The 15,368-nt window shown below is 40.4% G+C and overlaps 1 protein-coding gene across 17 annotated transcripts in view; it reads left to right on the plus strand.

The window, feature by feature from the left end:
* Nucleotides 1–15,368, plus strand: part of PARD3 (par-3 family cell polarity regulator) — a 518,486-nt gene that overhangs the window by 25,861 nt on the left and 477,257 nt on the right. Inside the window, exon 1 of one of the 17 annotated variants that reach the window (XM_046679503.1) lies at nt 4,110–4,389. The exons of the other annotated variants lie outside the window; for them this stretch is intronic. Coding sequence (XP_046535459.1) covers nt 4,174–4,389 — 216 coding nt within the window. The 5' untranslated portion in view covers nt 4,110–4,173. Of the gene's footprint in view, nt 1–4,109; nt 4,390–15,368 lie in introns of those variants that run through there. 17 annotated transcript variants of the gene reach the window in all.

Genomic DNA, 15,368 nt, shown 5'->3' on the forward strand with positions numbered 1-15,368 from the left:
CTATAACTAAGTTTTTATTCAGTCTTGTGTGTGACACACTGTAGGAGGATTTGGTCTCACTTTTGTATCAGCCCTGCAAGATAGATGGTATTGTCCCCATTTTTAAAAAGAGGGAGAACCAAATATGTTTCCTAAACGTACAGATCTCTTTCAACTTCTTTGGGCTGCTGCCTGGCCCCAGGTGACCTTGCAATTATTAGTTGGGGTTGGAGAAAGAAAGCAGTTTGGCTAGTAAAATACACGGAATTTAATTTTAATTTTGTCAGATTACTATGTCTTCTTACACGACTGTTTATTAAAATGTCAAGAGCTTAGTGTCATGCATAATTTTACCACAATTCATGTTTATTGATGCCTCTTGTTCATATATCAAACTAAATTTATAGCATTTGTTTGAGCAAAGGTTAAGCACATCTTAAAGATTCACTCACTCTTTCATTCAGTCCGTCCTTCTGATAGTCATTCAGTAAGTACTTTTTATTCCCCAATGCATTTGAGATACAGCTGGAGGTGCTGAGGCTGTGTGCGGAGGGAGGAGTGCTCTGATCTTAGCGCTCTCCTTGTAGTGAGGAAACGAGGCTGTGAAGAAGTGCGGCTGGTATGTGATAGAGAATAGGTCGGGGGTGGGTGGCATTGTAAGCTGATTGGGAAGGACATCTCTGAGGAGGAGACAGATGGTCTGGATGAGGAGGAGTCAGACAGCTCCTGGCAACAGCTGGGGACAGAGGACTCTAGGCAGAGGGAGCAGCACATACAACAACCTGAAGTGGGAAAAAGATTGAAGTGTTCATGGATCCAAAGGGAATTAGTGTTGCTGATATGCAGTGAGCAACTGGGAGAGGGGATGGGGTGGGTGGGAGAGGAAGGGAGGCTATTAAAGACCATGTCACGCAATTTTGAGATTTGATACTAAATGCAATAGAAAGCCATCGAACTGTCAAACTGTGGAAGGACATAAGTAGGTGTATAGCTTTAGAAGATTGCTTTGGGAAGAATGGGTTATAGATGGGCAAGAGAGGGGAGAAAGGCCAGTGAGAAGGCAGCCATCTAGGGAGGAGATGATGGCGGCTGAGCCTAATGTGGAACTGGGGAAATGCGAATGGAGTTGAGAGATGTTTTGCAGTTGGAATTTCCAGGATTTCAGGCTGTGAGGAAGCAGGGCAAAGAAGGAATTAAGGGTGACTTAGAGTGCTTTACATGGAGCAAACTGGGTAGGCGATATGGAGGTTCCGTTTACTGTCGGAGGGGATGTGGAGGTTCTATTTACTGTGGGAGGTTCATTTATGCAGAAGACTAAGAAGAGTGGGCTAAGGGTGCAGGGTTGGGGACAGTCAGGTCTCCTTCCTGTTGGGACTTTAACTGATTCTGGAATGCCTTGTAGCCATCCAAGCAGAGATGTCAAGTAGGTCATTGGACATATAAGCCTGAAGCTTAAGGGAAAGATCAGAGTTGGAGATGTGGATTTGGAAACCACACTCTATAGGATAGATGGTATTTAAAGGCACATGGCAAATAGCATTTCCACATGGCAAAAATTTGCAGTCATTCTAAGCTTGTAATTTTTTATTGATCCCTCCAAGAGTACACACCCTTGATTTAAAACTTGCCTTGACTGTGATGGAAAACACTAATAAATTTTAATTAGGAAATTAGTATAAATCTGGAAAAGGAACTCCTTTAAGTTCTCCTGCATCAAAACATTTGAATGAGAGAAACATAAAATTTAGATTTTGTGGGTCTGGTCCAGTGGTGTAGTGGTTAAGTTTGTGCGCTCTGCTTTTGCAGCCCTGGGTGTGTAGGTTCAGATCCTCGGCATGGACCTACACAGCGCTCATCAAGCCGTGCTGTGGAGGCATCCTATATACAAAATAGAGGAAGATTGGCACAGGTGCTGGCTCAGGGACAGTCTTCCTCAAGCAAAAAGAGGATGATTGGCAGCAAATGTTGGCTCAGGGCCAGTCTTCTTCATCTTGAAAAAAAAGATTTTGAGAAAAATAACTGAATTTAAAAGACTGTAAAGAGACAATGTAGGAAGACTACTCCTCAGACATGAGGCGGTAGTAGTATTATTTCTAAAATACGTACAGAAAATCGCATTCAGAAAGCCCCTAGAAATTTAGGAATGTTGTAACTGTTTGATGTTAGATGGCAAGCACTTGACTGCGACCCAGGAAAGAGCATATTTGATATAATAAAGGCACATAATATAAAATCAGAAATTCACCTGGAATGAGGGAATTATAGAATCTGTACTCTGTATTTCAGAATTCTGATGTTCCTTGCCTTTGAAAGTCAAGTATGTTGCTTGACTTACTGTCTTACAAAAAAGTTGGTAAGGGACACTTCTTTCAAGGGGACAGTCAGATGATGACTGTTGCTCCCAGGCACTCTGTTATTAGCAGCAATGAACACTGTCAGCAGAGATGTCTCAGTTCTAGGAACTTGAGACTGAAACGAAGCTGCAGTTACATTTCTGCAGCAGCATCATTTTATTTAGTTTAGCCCGCTTGTGTTTACTGAGCATCTCTTCCGTTCCTGGCAGAGCTCGAGATGCTGAAGGGAATGGGGAGTGCTTACTGTCGGGATCCATTGTAAAACTGGAAGATGAAAATACTAACAAAAGATTTTTCAGCTACAACAGTTTTGCTCCATGTTTTATAATTTGGTTTTGCCTTTTATCTTTTTTTCTTACTATAAATTAAAGTAATTCTAAGTACTTTTAAAGCGAGAGATATTCCGTATGTCGGTGGGGATGTTCAAGCTGGATGAGCTAGGAGGCGTGTTCCGGTCAGCCTCCAGAAATGTTTGCTAGTCCTAGCGTCAGTTCTGACGTCCCCTCTCTCCCAGTCTCATGTAAGGATATTCTCCCTTCAGTTAACACAGTAGATCAGTGCTCCTCAAACTACCCTGGGGAAAGGCTAGAGTCTTTTTTTTATTGCCAATCTGTGGAATTTAATGCAAATTAATTACAAGGAAAAATTGGCTTGTATTTTTATTTTATTTCATCTATAATTAGTCACGAGACATAAAATTATTATGTCAAATTGCTAGAAGAGTTTCCAAAAGCATACTCAATTTTGGTACTTAACTGGGGGCAGGGATAACCATGCTGCGGCGTGTGACTCTGTTACGTGTTGCCGCCTTTTAGCTTCTGTGTTTGTGCTGTTTATCAGCGGGGTTTTCTGGTACAGGCTGATGTGTGGTTAGGTAGCTTTTACAGTTAGGTAGTTTCTTTAATGATTAGTATGTGTGTATTTTAAAACATAATAATACTGTGCCTCTTTTGTAAAAATAGTAAACTCTTAAGGTTATTAGCTAAATTAAAAAACACTACCTTGGATGTCCTACCTGTATACCCTTGGGGTAGGCTTACGAGTGTCCTAACGTGTTGAGTTTGTGGGGCTGCAGTTTTGAGAGTATTGTGAGTGCTAATTGTGTTGTGAACACTCATAGGCTTCCATCCTCCCTACAAGCCGAGTTCTCGTTTTCTCGTAAGCCTTATTTTCGTGATGCCTCCTCACACTCAGCCTCAGTTCGGTCAGAACTGAGCAACGCGAGGGAAAGACGCTCTTGTTGCCTTTCGAAGAGACAGACAAACACCTTCCTCTCCTTTCTGGGGCAGAGGAGGGGTGTTCCAGACTCCTAAGTCATTTTCCTTATGAATATTTTGCCCTCTCTTTTTCTGAGTAAGAAATCTGTATTTGAGCATTTGATCACTGCATTTCGCATTCACTGGAAGAAGAGAATGTTCCAGGAGCTTGAAAAATAGTCCTGCTGAGAGGCTCTTGTTTGGAGGTGGGAGTCGTGCCTGACCCTGTCCTGCAGCCTGCTGTCTGTTTTGGCAATGAATGAGTTAAGGGACTTCCTTAAAGCCTGGTGTGCTCATTCACACCCTGCTGACTCCGAGGTGTGTTGCTACGCCCTGTTTCACTCCTGACGAACTACCCCTGGCCTGTTGAACTGGTGAAGGTGGTTTTAATTTGTTGTGGTGCAGTCTGCCCCTGGTCTCCCTGGGGAGCCTGGAATCGCCCTGCCATATGCAAAGTCTGGCGTCCATTGAGGGTGCGTATGTGCAATAGGTTCTGTCCCGTATTTTCCACCTATTTTCATTTTGTTACACTTTCTAGAGGACTGAGCAAACACAGGGCTTGTATCTGGGTTTGGGGCCTGTTTATGCGGGGATCGGTTTATTCTGTCGTCGGTTTCGGGATCGAGTCACTGTGGATTTTGCTTTTCTCATGGACTGAGATGGCAGACAGAGTGAAGAGGAAGCCTGCGAAGAGGTATTACTCTTTTTCTGGTGCCTCTCGGAAGGATTCGGTGAAGGCGCTGAGGTTTTCAAGGTCACTGAACCTCAAAAGAACCACTTCAGAAATCAGCAAGAGGCAGGTTGGTACAGAAATTTCTGATCCCTTTGAATTTCCTTTGGAGTTGAAAGTAACATATTCTTTGTGTTTATTCCTTAATATTCTTTTGAAGAAGTTTCTTGATTAATTTGGACATTTTTCTATAGCTTCAAATACTGATATTTTCTGTACCATCATTTGATTTGTGGATATTTATTATTTATTTGTGTGTTTATTCATTTATTACATGGGTTTAAGTTCCTGTGTCACTGTACAAGCGGTTGTAATGGTATCAGAAGACGGATCACTGATACGAAACCTACTAAAACGTTTTAATGAAGATCCTCATGTCACCCAAACATCTCACTGAAAGGATTAGTTGGCTTTTATGCGTAAACAAAACATTAGAATAAAAGGAAATTAGTATTTATGTAATTTAATAGGAATATTGTTCCATAGGATAGTTTGGAATGAAATTTATTTTTCCTAAAAACTACTGTGAGGAAATGGAATGGAAATATAATGATAGGAAGAGATTCTGACTGTGTGCTTCTTGATGTTTTGTTTTACTGTTTATTTGCTGAATATGTAAGTTTAGGCTGTTCAAATAATACCTAGCATACCTTCTAACAGTATTGCCTGTTAAAAATTAAGAGAGTCCTTTTCTTAATGTTAATATTTGTGGAACTTTTTTCCAATTACCAAACAACAGCAAAAATAGGTAAAAAGTAAAACTAACCTCACACATAAAATGTGACGTTTTTCCCTTACAGTCTGTTTTTGGATGAGTGCCATGGTGTGTGAGCCCCCCAGTGGTCTTTTGGTAGAATGGTTATTTTTGAGCTCAGTTAAGATTAGTCATGATTTCTATGCCCCTATTGGGGGAAGAACTGTGTTTTCAACATCACCAATAACTGCTTCAGAACTATTTCTTTCTTATAATTCCAGTTCGGCTGAAGTGTGTCATATTTATCTGGCTGGTTTATGAATGATATGTGTTTTGAACATCTCTCGAAGGTTTATAGACATGGACACTGAAAAGTAGTGTGATTCATCAATTCTGCACTTATTTTGGTCCTCTCATATCTGCTAAATCTTGAGTAGTTTTAGTTTCCTCTTCTTTCCCTTATTTTCCTTATTATCATGGGGAATGTTGACACATCAGAAAGAAACCAAGTCTGAGACATTCTGAATGTCTAATATAGCTCCTCCAGCAGAAATCACAACCACAACAGATGTGTGTGAGTTAAGAATTCTCAGTGATCTGGGATTATTTCAGTGTGACAATGTTTATGTTCAGATCAATGTAGTTTGAGTTAAGGCCGCAGAGTAAAACCTGTTTTTAAGAAATTAAACTGATGTAGAGTATACAGACAATAATAACAGAAATAAAGGAGGAAATTCATTTCCCAAGGGTGTTGATTCAGTTGGCAAGATGTTCTCTCTTCCCCCTTGAAGAAGCAGGAAGTTTAAAACTCAGCTTGAACTTGGGGGTGGGGGCCTGCGTGTTGGCATTTGATGCTTGAGAGTTTATATATGAGTGCCTTATGTGGTCCTTAAGGATTCCATGGCCTTGTTTATAGAAGTAGGGTGTTGACCTAGACTTCTCTGCCAAAATCCAATTTGTTTAATTAAATTCTGCCGAGCCTTTCTGACTTCCTGCCCTAAACTACTTCTAATTACTCGTAGTTCCAGTGGCAGAAATAACAACAACTGGCGCTCTGCTCTTGTAAACGTGCTTTTAAATGATTAAGTTCTGAGCTGTCGGGTGAAATGATATTAGCTTTTCATCGTAAAGGTGAGATGTGGTCTTCTGGAGGACGCAGGGGGGCTCGGGTGGTGCAGGGGAAGAGCTCAGCTAGATCCCCTCCGCAAAGTTCCCGGGCCATTTTGTTTGTGGCAGTGTGTAACACCAATGAAAAAGGAACGCACCTTTTTCCTCAAGCAAGACACAGCCCCTCTTTAGAGCATTGTTTCTCTGCTGGACGCCAGCATGTGACATTTAAGCAGCCATATAATTTCAGTTTTGTGCATCACTTTGCTTTGAGGAAAGTTTTCCATGGAAAATGTAAGTTTCAAAATCGTTGTTCTGTATACTTTTTTGGGGTAGAGGGATGACAGAACAAGAGTATAATAATACCTCTGAGAGTTGCCACGAGAGTTGAGATCTTGTATTAAATGGGAAAAAAGCTGAGAGAAGCTGAAATATTATGTATTGGATGGTTTGCTGGGCTTACAAGGCAAAGGATTCAATTTAAAATGTGTACGATAGAAAAATCGGCTTCAGCAAAAACACAACATGGTTTTTGAAGTACGTGGTCGAGATTCACGCAGCAGGATATGTGCATGGCCCGATGCATGGAATCCAGTCATTTCCTTGAACACCAACGTTGGGATTATTTACCTCTGTATCTGTATCTATACACTGACTTCTACATCTTGATAATATAGAAAATCTCTATCTAGTTATGGAGGCCAGCAGAATGGTCCATTATGACAAGGTTGCTTCATGGTAGAAAAACAATGATGCTAACCCAGAAAGTTAGATGATTTTGTTTTAATTCAACAGAAAGAAACCTTGCGAGCTTTAAGTTAGATCTGCAGGTTTATAGTTTATTTGTTAATAAGCCTTGCTTTGTAAGTGAACCCACAGAACCCAAAATAATGATGCCTTGATCTTGCAAGGCCTAATGCTAATTATTTTGAACCCCCTCAATAATTATCCTTAGGTAAGAAGCAAAGGAAATTGGGTGGATTTAGTATTTAAACATTCTAGTAATTTGTAATACTACCATGTATGTGTGTGTGTGTGAAGATAACATATTAAGGTGAATTTTCTTATAATTTTCCATCTTCTGTTCCGAGCGACATGTAGAAGAATGGTAGTAAATTGGAGATCGCCTCTGTACACACAAAGAGGTATTTTTATACCACCTGTTCTCCCCACTTAGACGAAACCACTTCTTGTCAATGGGGAAATGCAGATAGGTTCAGGAGAATTTGAAGTACGATGTTGTTTATCATAAAACACTAAAACGTGTTCTTGTTAAATGCTGTGTTGGAAAACTACTTAAGATGTAACAAGTGAGGGATATATAACTTTCTCTTATTTTATACATGGTTGTAATCTGGCTCCTTTGTTGTTTTTTTTTTTAAAAGGGAGAACAACTTAGAGTTGTAAAGTCTGATCTATATGTGTGGATAACTTGAAAGAGTGTCTTTTTCTTCATTACAGAATCATAGCAGAAAAGATAGTGGTGGCTACTAATGTCACCCAGACATAAAGGAGAAATACGTTCTTGATAAGTTTTGTGACATTATTTTGCTGTGTAGATATTGAAATATTCTAGAATTTGATTCCTTGTTACTCTTGTGTTGCCAAAGTTGTACATTCTTGCTTTTTTTGCAACCCCAATTAGTGAAAAGTTCCTGAACTTAAATACAATTCATATTTTCAAGAGTAGCTTATAATTTTTTAAATATTAAGTTTAGCTTTACCGTATGTAATTAGGTGAAAAATGTGCATATGGTAGTTTTCAAAATATTAGTTAAAAAAATACAAACCTTAAGTATTTGCTGCCCTCCAATTATCGTAGGGCAAATAACTTTTCTTCCAAAAACACACTACCCCCAGATTGAGAGATTTTCGATTTGGATCGAATAAGGCTCCCCTTAGTTATTTTTAGGGAAATGTTGTGCAGGGCACTAGACATTAATTATACTCCTCAGTTCTCCATTGACATTTCTTTGGTAAGATGATTAGTTCTGAAGTGGTAGCCAAGTTTAGAGTAGGCTGAGATCATTTTGGATTTAAGAGTAGATTAATCCAGAGCATTTAATACCTAAATACTAAAGGGAAATGAAGTGCATGTAGGTGATTAATTCCTGTGATGGGATGTATCATCTGAGAGGTGTTCAAAAAAGCCTGCTGAACCCGTTTTTTAGAAAGAATCAAGCGCGGCCAAGGGTCTTTCCTGCTATTCTTACTGTACACCCCTTACTCCAGACAGCAGTCTCACCGCATCGGATACTAACTAGAACAGGCATTGGCTACCAAAATGCAGAAGGGCCAGCCTGAAGCCTTGCTCATCTTGAATAAAAAACTTAGGTCATGCAGTTGGAGGATTAATATATATTTTTTGAAAGGCAACAGATCTTCCACAGGAAGTGTCTTAAAACAAAGTGGATACAGTGCAGTTGGTCAGTTCGGAAATATAGAATGTGTTATGAATTGTTAGTTATATGTTTTCACAGTGAGGAGCTGTCTCTAGGAGATTAAAAAAGATGTCTGTGCATGCCACATGGGAGTATGGAGTTGCTGGTTAGAGTGACTGAGGACTCAGCTGGTGGTAAATTTCTTGTTTACCTTTTTTGGGTTGTGAACTAAGTGCGCTGTAATTTATGTTAATTTGTGCTTTAAAAGTCTCCAGTTTTGTTTTTGGTCATAAGGTTGAGTGAGAAAGATGAAAAAATATGCATAAATAATAGTGCTAGTGGTAAAAGGGAGAGAGGTTACCCTTTTGAATAAAAACCATATGTGACCAAACTCAGGATTTTTTCCAGGGATATATTGATTTTAGGTTGTATCTTTAAAGCCATAAAACATGCTGTTTTTGAAATTCATGACCTACTTCTCTTTCCCTTAGGAATGCTGCTTCTGAATTCTTTTTGTGCAGCTAATGCTGATCCTTATAATGGTTGGAACAATTGACATTAGCTCTTAAAAGAATAAATTCTCTTTGATTTGGAAATACATATAATCATATTTTGGCAAGCGTTTTGCCATTTCCAGTTTCCACTAACTCTGATGTTTAAATTTATCTTGCAGCATTACATGGTGACATCAGCCTCTTGGTATTTCATTTTTCTTGATTTTAATTTTGATATGGAGTTTGAAATACATATTTCTATGATGCATATGGTAAAAAAATTAGTTTTTTACCACTATATTTTAAATACCAAGCACCAAACAACTTTTGAAAAGTTTACTTTTTTAATTGTTTGAACATTGTGGAGGAGACAAATGTATTACTTGAGGAGGTAGATTTTAAATTCATCCTCTTTTAAAGTTGACTTATGTGTATTATTTTATTTTTATTTTTCCTTACTGAAATTGGCATGTTTATATAATTGAAATATCTATCTATACATATGAATTCCTTGATTCCGAAACTACTTCTTAGAAGCAAAAAGCAGTGACCGATTGTTTGTCATGCATCTTCCCCTGTCATCGGAGCCATGACTTTGTAACAGAAATAGCATACATAGGCAAACCCAGCAGCAGCTGTCTCCGGCTGTATGTGACGCAGCCTAAACACGCATTTCTTTTGCCTTGAAGACCGTAATTCTCACTGATGGTATCAGTAGCTTCTAAAAGAGCAGCCTTGGCAGGTGCCCCCCTTCAGCCTAGCTAGCCACCCCTCACCTGCCTCTGTCCCATGACTCTAGAGTTACTCTGGTCTCAATTTTGCAAACCTTATTGGCTGCCCCTGTATTGTTAAGTAACCAGTTGAAAAACAAGGAGACAGAAATGCATTCTTGTGTTTTTTATGAGGCCCAGTTATACAAAACTTTAGATTGCTAATAATCTCATTTCCTTCACAGCGTTTGGCTATCTCTTAAAAACAAAGTTGAAAGCATAAACAAAACAAGTAACAAAGTTCCTCTTGGATCAAGTGCTGTTGGGTTGGACTCAGAGAATTTTTGAGGTTTGATTTGAGTTTATTTTTATTTTTTGAGGAAGACATCTGCCGCCAATCCTCCTCTTTTTGCTGAGGAAGACTGGCCCTGAGCTAACATCCATGCCCATCTTGCTCCATTTTATATGTGGGATGCCACCACAGCATGGCCTGCCAAGCAGTGCCATGTCTGCACCTGGGATCCGAATTGGCGAACCCCAGGCCGCTGAAGTGGAATGTGTGCACTTAACTGCTGCGCCACCGGGCTGGCCCCTGATTTGAGTTTAGATGTCATTTAATCTAGGAATTTGTAACCATGGGTTGAACCAAATGCTTATAGACACTCTAAAACATGTACCAGCAGCACCCCCTCTCCCTGTCCCGGACCTGCTGAATCAGAATCTCCACTGGTGGCAGCCAGTCAGCAGTCGGGTCCCCACTCCCTCCCTCAAAGGTCCCCCAAGTGAGTCTAGTTTACACCACTGAACATTGCCTGGTGAAGACACTGAACTCTGGAAAAGTCCAGGGACTCAGAAGATAACAGAACTATTAGTGGTAGATTTGAGAATGGAACTCAATGGCAACTGAACATATTACATGTGTTCACTCCCTTAAGAAATTAGAGGCATGATGGCTTAGAGAGCTGTGAGTGACTGGCGGTGTGTGACTGGCGGTGTGTGACTGGCGTGCTTACGGTGGCTGGTGTTTACGTGTGAGTCTTCGTAAAGGTGTCTGTTGTGTTCAGAGGCAGGTGAAGGAACATCTGTAGCTGCGCAGGTGTGACCGTGAGTGAGGTAGGAGCTGGCCACTAACTACTCAGTTTCCCATGCCAAAGATGATTGTTATCAGCACTAACAATATAGGTAAGCTGCCTTCCTTTGGGTCAGATTTAAAAGTCAGGATCAGAGCATCTAACCTGGTTACTAATTAAGAACCTCTTAGCCCCTCTAACAGAAAGCACGACTATGTTAATAAGTCATCCTATGGCTATCTACCTTTGCAGAGCTTTTCAGTATAATTTTTGAGTAGGATACATAATTAGCTTTATCATATAGTATATATTTTTATTCATAGTAGAATTTTACTTTCATCATAGGATTGAAAACCAAATTTTTAATAAATAACTTCAGAATATGCTTTAGTACCTATATTGAAGACCATCTGAGGAGTCCAGATACGTTAGATAAAATATTTTTTAAAATTCACATTTTGATGCTGATATTTAGAACACTGAAGTCATCAAAATATGGGAAAACAGGCATTTCATCAAGGATCTGTTCCATTGCATTAGTTCCAAGCTAATTATCACCTCCTTTTCTTACAATGTGTAGTTCTGTTGGTAGTTACAGGTGTTTTTTCTCTTCTCTTTTCTGTCTCCCCTGTTTTCATCTGCTATGTTTACTGCTCTATCTCTGCACCTAGGACAATGCCTGACACATAGGCAGCACTCAATATTTGTTGAATGAATGGAAATGAGTTAATACCCCAGGTATCTGCCTTGAGAATACCCTATTGTGCAGATAACTTTCTTCTTTTGCTTATCCATGAAAAGTAAATATTTACCATTAGATTTAAGTGTAACTTTACAAAGGCGGCTTTGTCTTCTCTTCTGCCTGTATCTGAGGACATTTATCTTGCCTTAGTCACAATAATGAAATTCTGTAAAGCCAGGTTTGGAGGAAGAGAATTGTCTGTTTTTCCTCTTCCTGTCTCTCAGCTGTCCTAGGATTTTGAACTCTCTTGAGGCTACTCAAACGGGTGTGAACTGTGATAGCTACTTTCTAGTTCAGATCTTCCATAGGATGAGGTAGGAGTGTGGTGACAGCTAAGCAATTACTTAGGCTGAGCAGCTGCTATCAAGTAGAGAGCGCCGGCAGAGCCCTGTTACAGACAACACTGCAGTGGAAGGGGAAGCCCTCTGCATAGGAGGTATGCTGGTAGTAACAGAGATTTTTTTGATAGGGCCGAGAAGTTGACCTGAGATGCGGTTGATCTAGGCGCTGTCCTGGAGCCTTCACTGTTTTCCTTTGTAGTTCTAAGTAAGGACTTCAATACTTGTTGCTGCTCAGCTGTTTTATTACTTTTGATCTATGAACAAGCGGCAATTACTCTTTCATTATCTTTCCACTCTCACCATTCCGGGCCACCTGAGGAAAATCTAGATCCATCATCGGTCCATCCAGGAAATTAAAGGACGAAGGAGTGATGTGGCAGCATTCATGTGCTGCCTCTCCTTCTTTCTTTGGTTTTCAGAAAATTCCACAAATGAGAATGTTATGATGCTTTACTTTTAACAAAATCATCATGATATAATTAGTATTTCTTATGGAATTTAAGAATAAACGTTAGCCACAGTAGCTGATATTTACATTCTGTGTTCTTTGCCAAGACCAAGTCCACCCAGACGGGGAATTTGGCTATCTTTGGACTCATCCAATTGGACTGGACTGGAAAGATGAGTACCCTGAGTTGTACCATGTCACTCATATATGAGTCTCTTAATGGTTAAAATCATTTACTGCAAATATTTCTCAAATATGGCTAGATACATAATCATCTTAAATGATTATGCACTTTTCAGTGCCAAAGGCTGTCACAGAAACATCTCTCTTTTTTTGCGTAGTGTTCTCATGGCGCAGTGATCAATAAGGTGATGGCACTGTAGCATCACATTATTGTACTGCTGTTCATGTAGCCGTAGTGAACACCATCGCAGAGCCAGGCACAATTGGTACTCTCGCCACCAGCCTCCAGGCTGCAGTGGATGTTGGCAGTTGTGTTTTAGGAAATGTTACGAGATGATGCTCGGGGTGCAGCCCCCTCCTTTAGAAATGGAATTCTTATTTCTGACCTATCAGCATTACTTTGACAGAAAGATTGCTTCTACCAGCTGGTTTGCCCAAAATGATTTGTTCATTTTAATGTTTGGATTTTGTTCTTAGAGTTCCAAACCAATTTCTTAACCTATGTGTCGGTAATCCTGTTAGGTACTAGCTATTCATAATTAAACGTGGCATATTTCAGAAAGTTGTGGAATAGATGTTTTTGTCCGGGGTAGAGCGTTTGGTATGCAAATCAAGGTCTGGCTTCAAATTAGGTGCAGACAAGTTCTGGTTCAAAACCTCTGCCTTTAGTTGTTGCAGCCACCAACCCCATACTCTGTGTATGTGCCCTCCTCCTCCCTTCCTGCCTTTTAGGATGCGGGCCCAGTGAGCAAGCCCAGAATCAAGTACAGTGAATGAGGAACCCTTCAGTGAACAGTGGGTGGTTAATAGGAGAATCCCACGTGTCTAATAGTGTATTGAGTCTTGTTGCGTCGTTCCTATAGTGCCACCTAGAGTCTAATAGTAGCGCTGAGTTAACTTTTGAGCCTTGACACGGAGCGTAGAGAAACTGAGCTTCTTGGGTCCTTTGCACTGTGTTAGGAAGCAGTAGTGCCTGGAGTCAGCTGCAGTGTCTTGCTACTTGACTAGCCACATAATTAGTATGTATTGTATGAATATCCATGAATATAATGATTTTTTAAAAAATCATTAATGCCCCAGCAATGTGCCTTCTGTCCTTAAATGGGTTTTTTTTTTTTTTTTTTTGAGAATTGGCTTTTAGAGATAAAAAGATCAGGTGGTTCATGAGAACTTTTTTAGTATGATCATTTTCCAACTTATTTGAATTGCTATACCTATTTTGATAAACACATTCTCGAAATCTTTATTATTAAGAACTTTCACAGATTATATTAAGTACATGAAACTTTTTCAAGCACGTTTTCTTTTTACCTAAAAAAGCCCTCTTTTCTGGCAGTTATGGTTTTTCTTACGTTGTCCCTGCTCAGTGGGACGCCTTTCCTGGAAGGTGCCCCTGTTCTCTGTTGGGCGTGTTCATGTCTACTCATTCTCCTCCTCTTTCTGTCTCTATCTCTATATCTCATACACATAAACTCATATTATTCATGAAGCAGTTCCTTACTGCCTGCGAATTCTGTATAAACTGTTACAGAAGAGTAGGTCAGAGTGTGGGTGGGAACTTAGAAGGGAATTAGAAAAAGGTATTCGATATTTTGCACAGAAAGACTTGGTTGGGATGTACCTCTTAATGGCCTTGTCTGGAGTCATGGACTACAGCAACCACCAAATTGGCTAAGAAAAAGCTTTTGATTGCATTTTCTATTGATACAGACATTGATATAACTAAATACATTAAAAGAACTCTCTTTGGAAAAAAAAGTGGAAAGTGAGAAGTTTTGTGGATAAACAGAAGAATGACACAACTTCTTCAAAACATTGGACCTGCCTGGAACCTCTCAGGCACTCGTGGGTCGTAAACAGTGAGCCGGTCCCCTGTGTTCACTGGGCCTGTTTGTCAGATCAATATTTGCCTGCAATCAGGTGTTTGGAAGGAGAGAGAGGAAACTTTTTGAAAATGAGGAAAACTGATTATGGGGAGAAAGGGCTAGCAGTTCCTTTCAGCCGCTCTGAGATATCAGCCCAGGAGCTGTCTGAGCGCATATAAAGGAAGTGAGCCTAGAGAAGTAGAAACACCATCCCCTGACACGTGTGTCCCCAGTGTCGGAGGGGGCTCTCTGCCCACAGCAGCCTGCACGTTTTAGGCACTGAGACATGCCTGCTGGTCATAGGAACCCTCTGCCCCTCTGTCAGGGTTGTGGGGTCTTTCAAGCAAGACTTTCAGCGTGCAAATATGCCTCTCTGCACTGTTCCGTGGCAAGGAAACTTTATGCAACACAAAGTGCACAAAGCACCCCAGCTTCCCCTAGGAAGGGCTTGTCTGTCTGTGTTGTCTCCTTGCACTGTCTGGAAAGCCCACCTCTGATGGGGAGGCCATGCCGGCATCCCTGGGATTCTGTCACTCCCTATGACTGCATCTGGATGAAGGCCTGCGGAGCATCATCCGGGCCCAGTTTGGACTCGAGATGAGTAAATAGATCCTGTCCACTGTCTTTCCTTTCCCCTTTATTCTATGCAAAGTTTGGCTTAATAGCTGTTACTTCTTGTCCCTAACGCCCACAGAAAATAGGTTTGCCCCTGTTTCTCTGCTCCGACTTCACTCTTTCAGGCAAGTCTTCAGGCCCCTGAAGCCGTGATTAGCCTACATGTTTTCCTTCCCTCAAATGCCAGCAGTTTGGGAAAAAAGCAGGATCAGACCTTCATCAGGCTTGTTCACTAACAACATTCACAGGTGCACTGCATGAACGTCCCAAGGTACTTTATTTAGACATTTGTTTTAGGATATTTGAAAATAGGTTTTATTTTAGAATAAACTGTTTCTTTGTTAGTTATAGACAAGTTAGCTTTGTCAGTGTGTTGGGTACATGAAATGTGTCCTTTTA

Source organism: Equus quagga, chromosome 12 (assembly GCF_021613505.1).
Source record: "Equus quagga isolate Etosha38 chromosome 12, UCLA_HA_Equagga_1.0, whole genome shotgun sequence".
Lineage (NCBI taxonomy): Eukaryota > Metazoa > Chordata > Mammalia > Perissodactyla > Equidae > Equus > Equus quagga.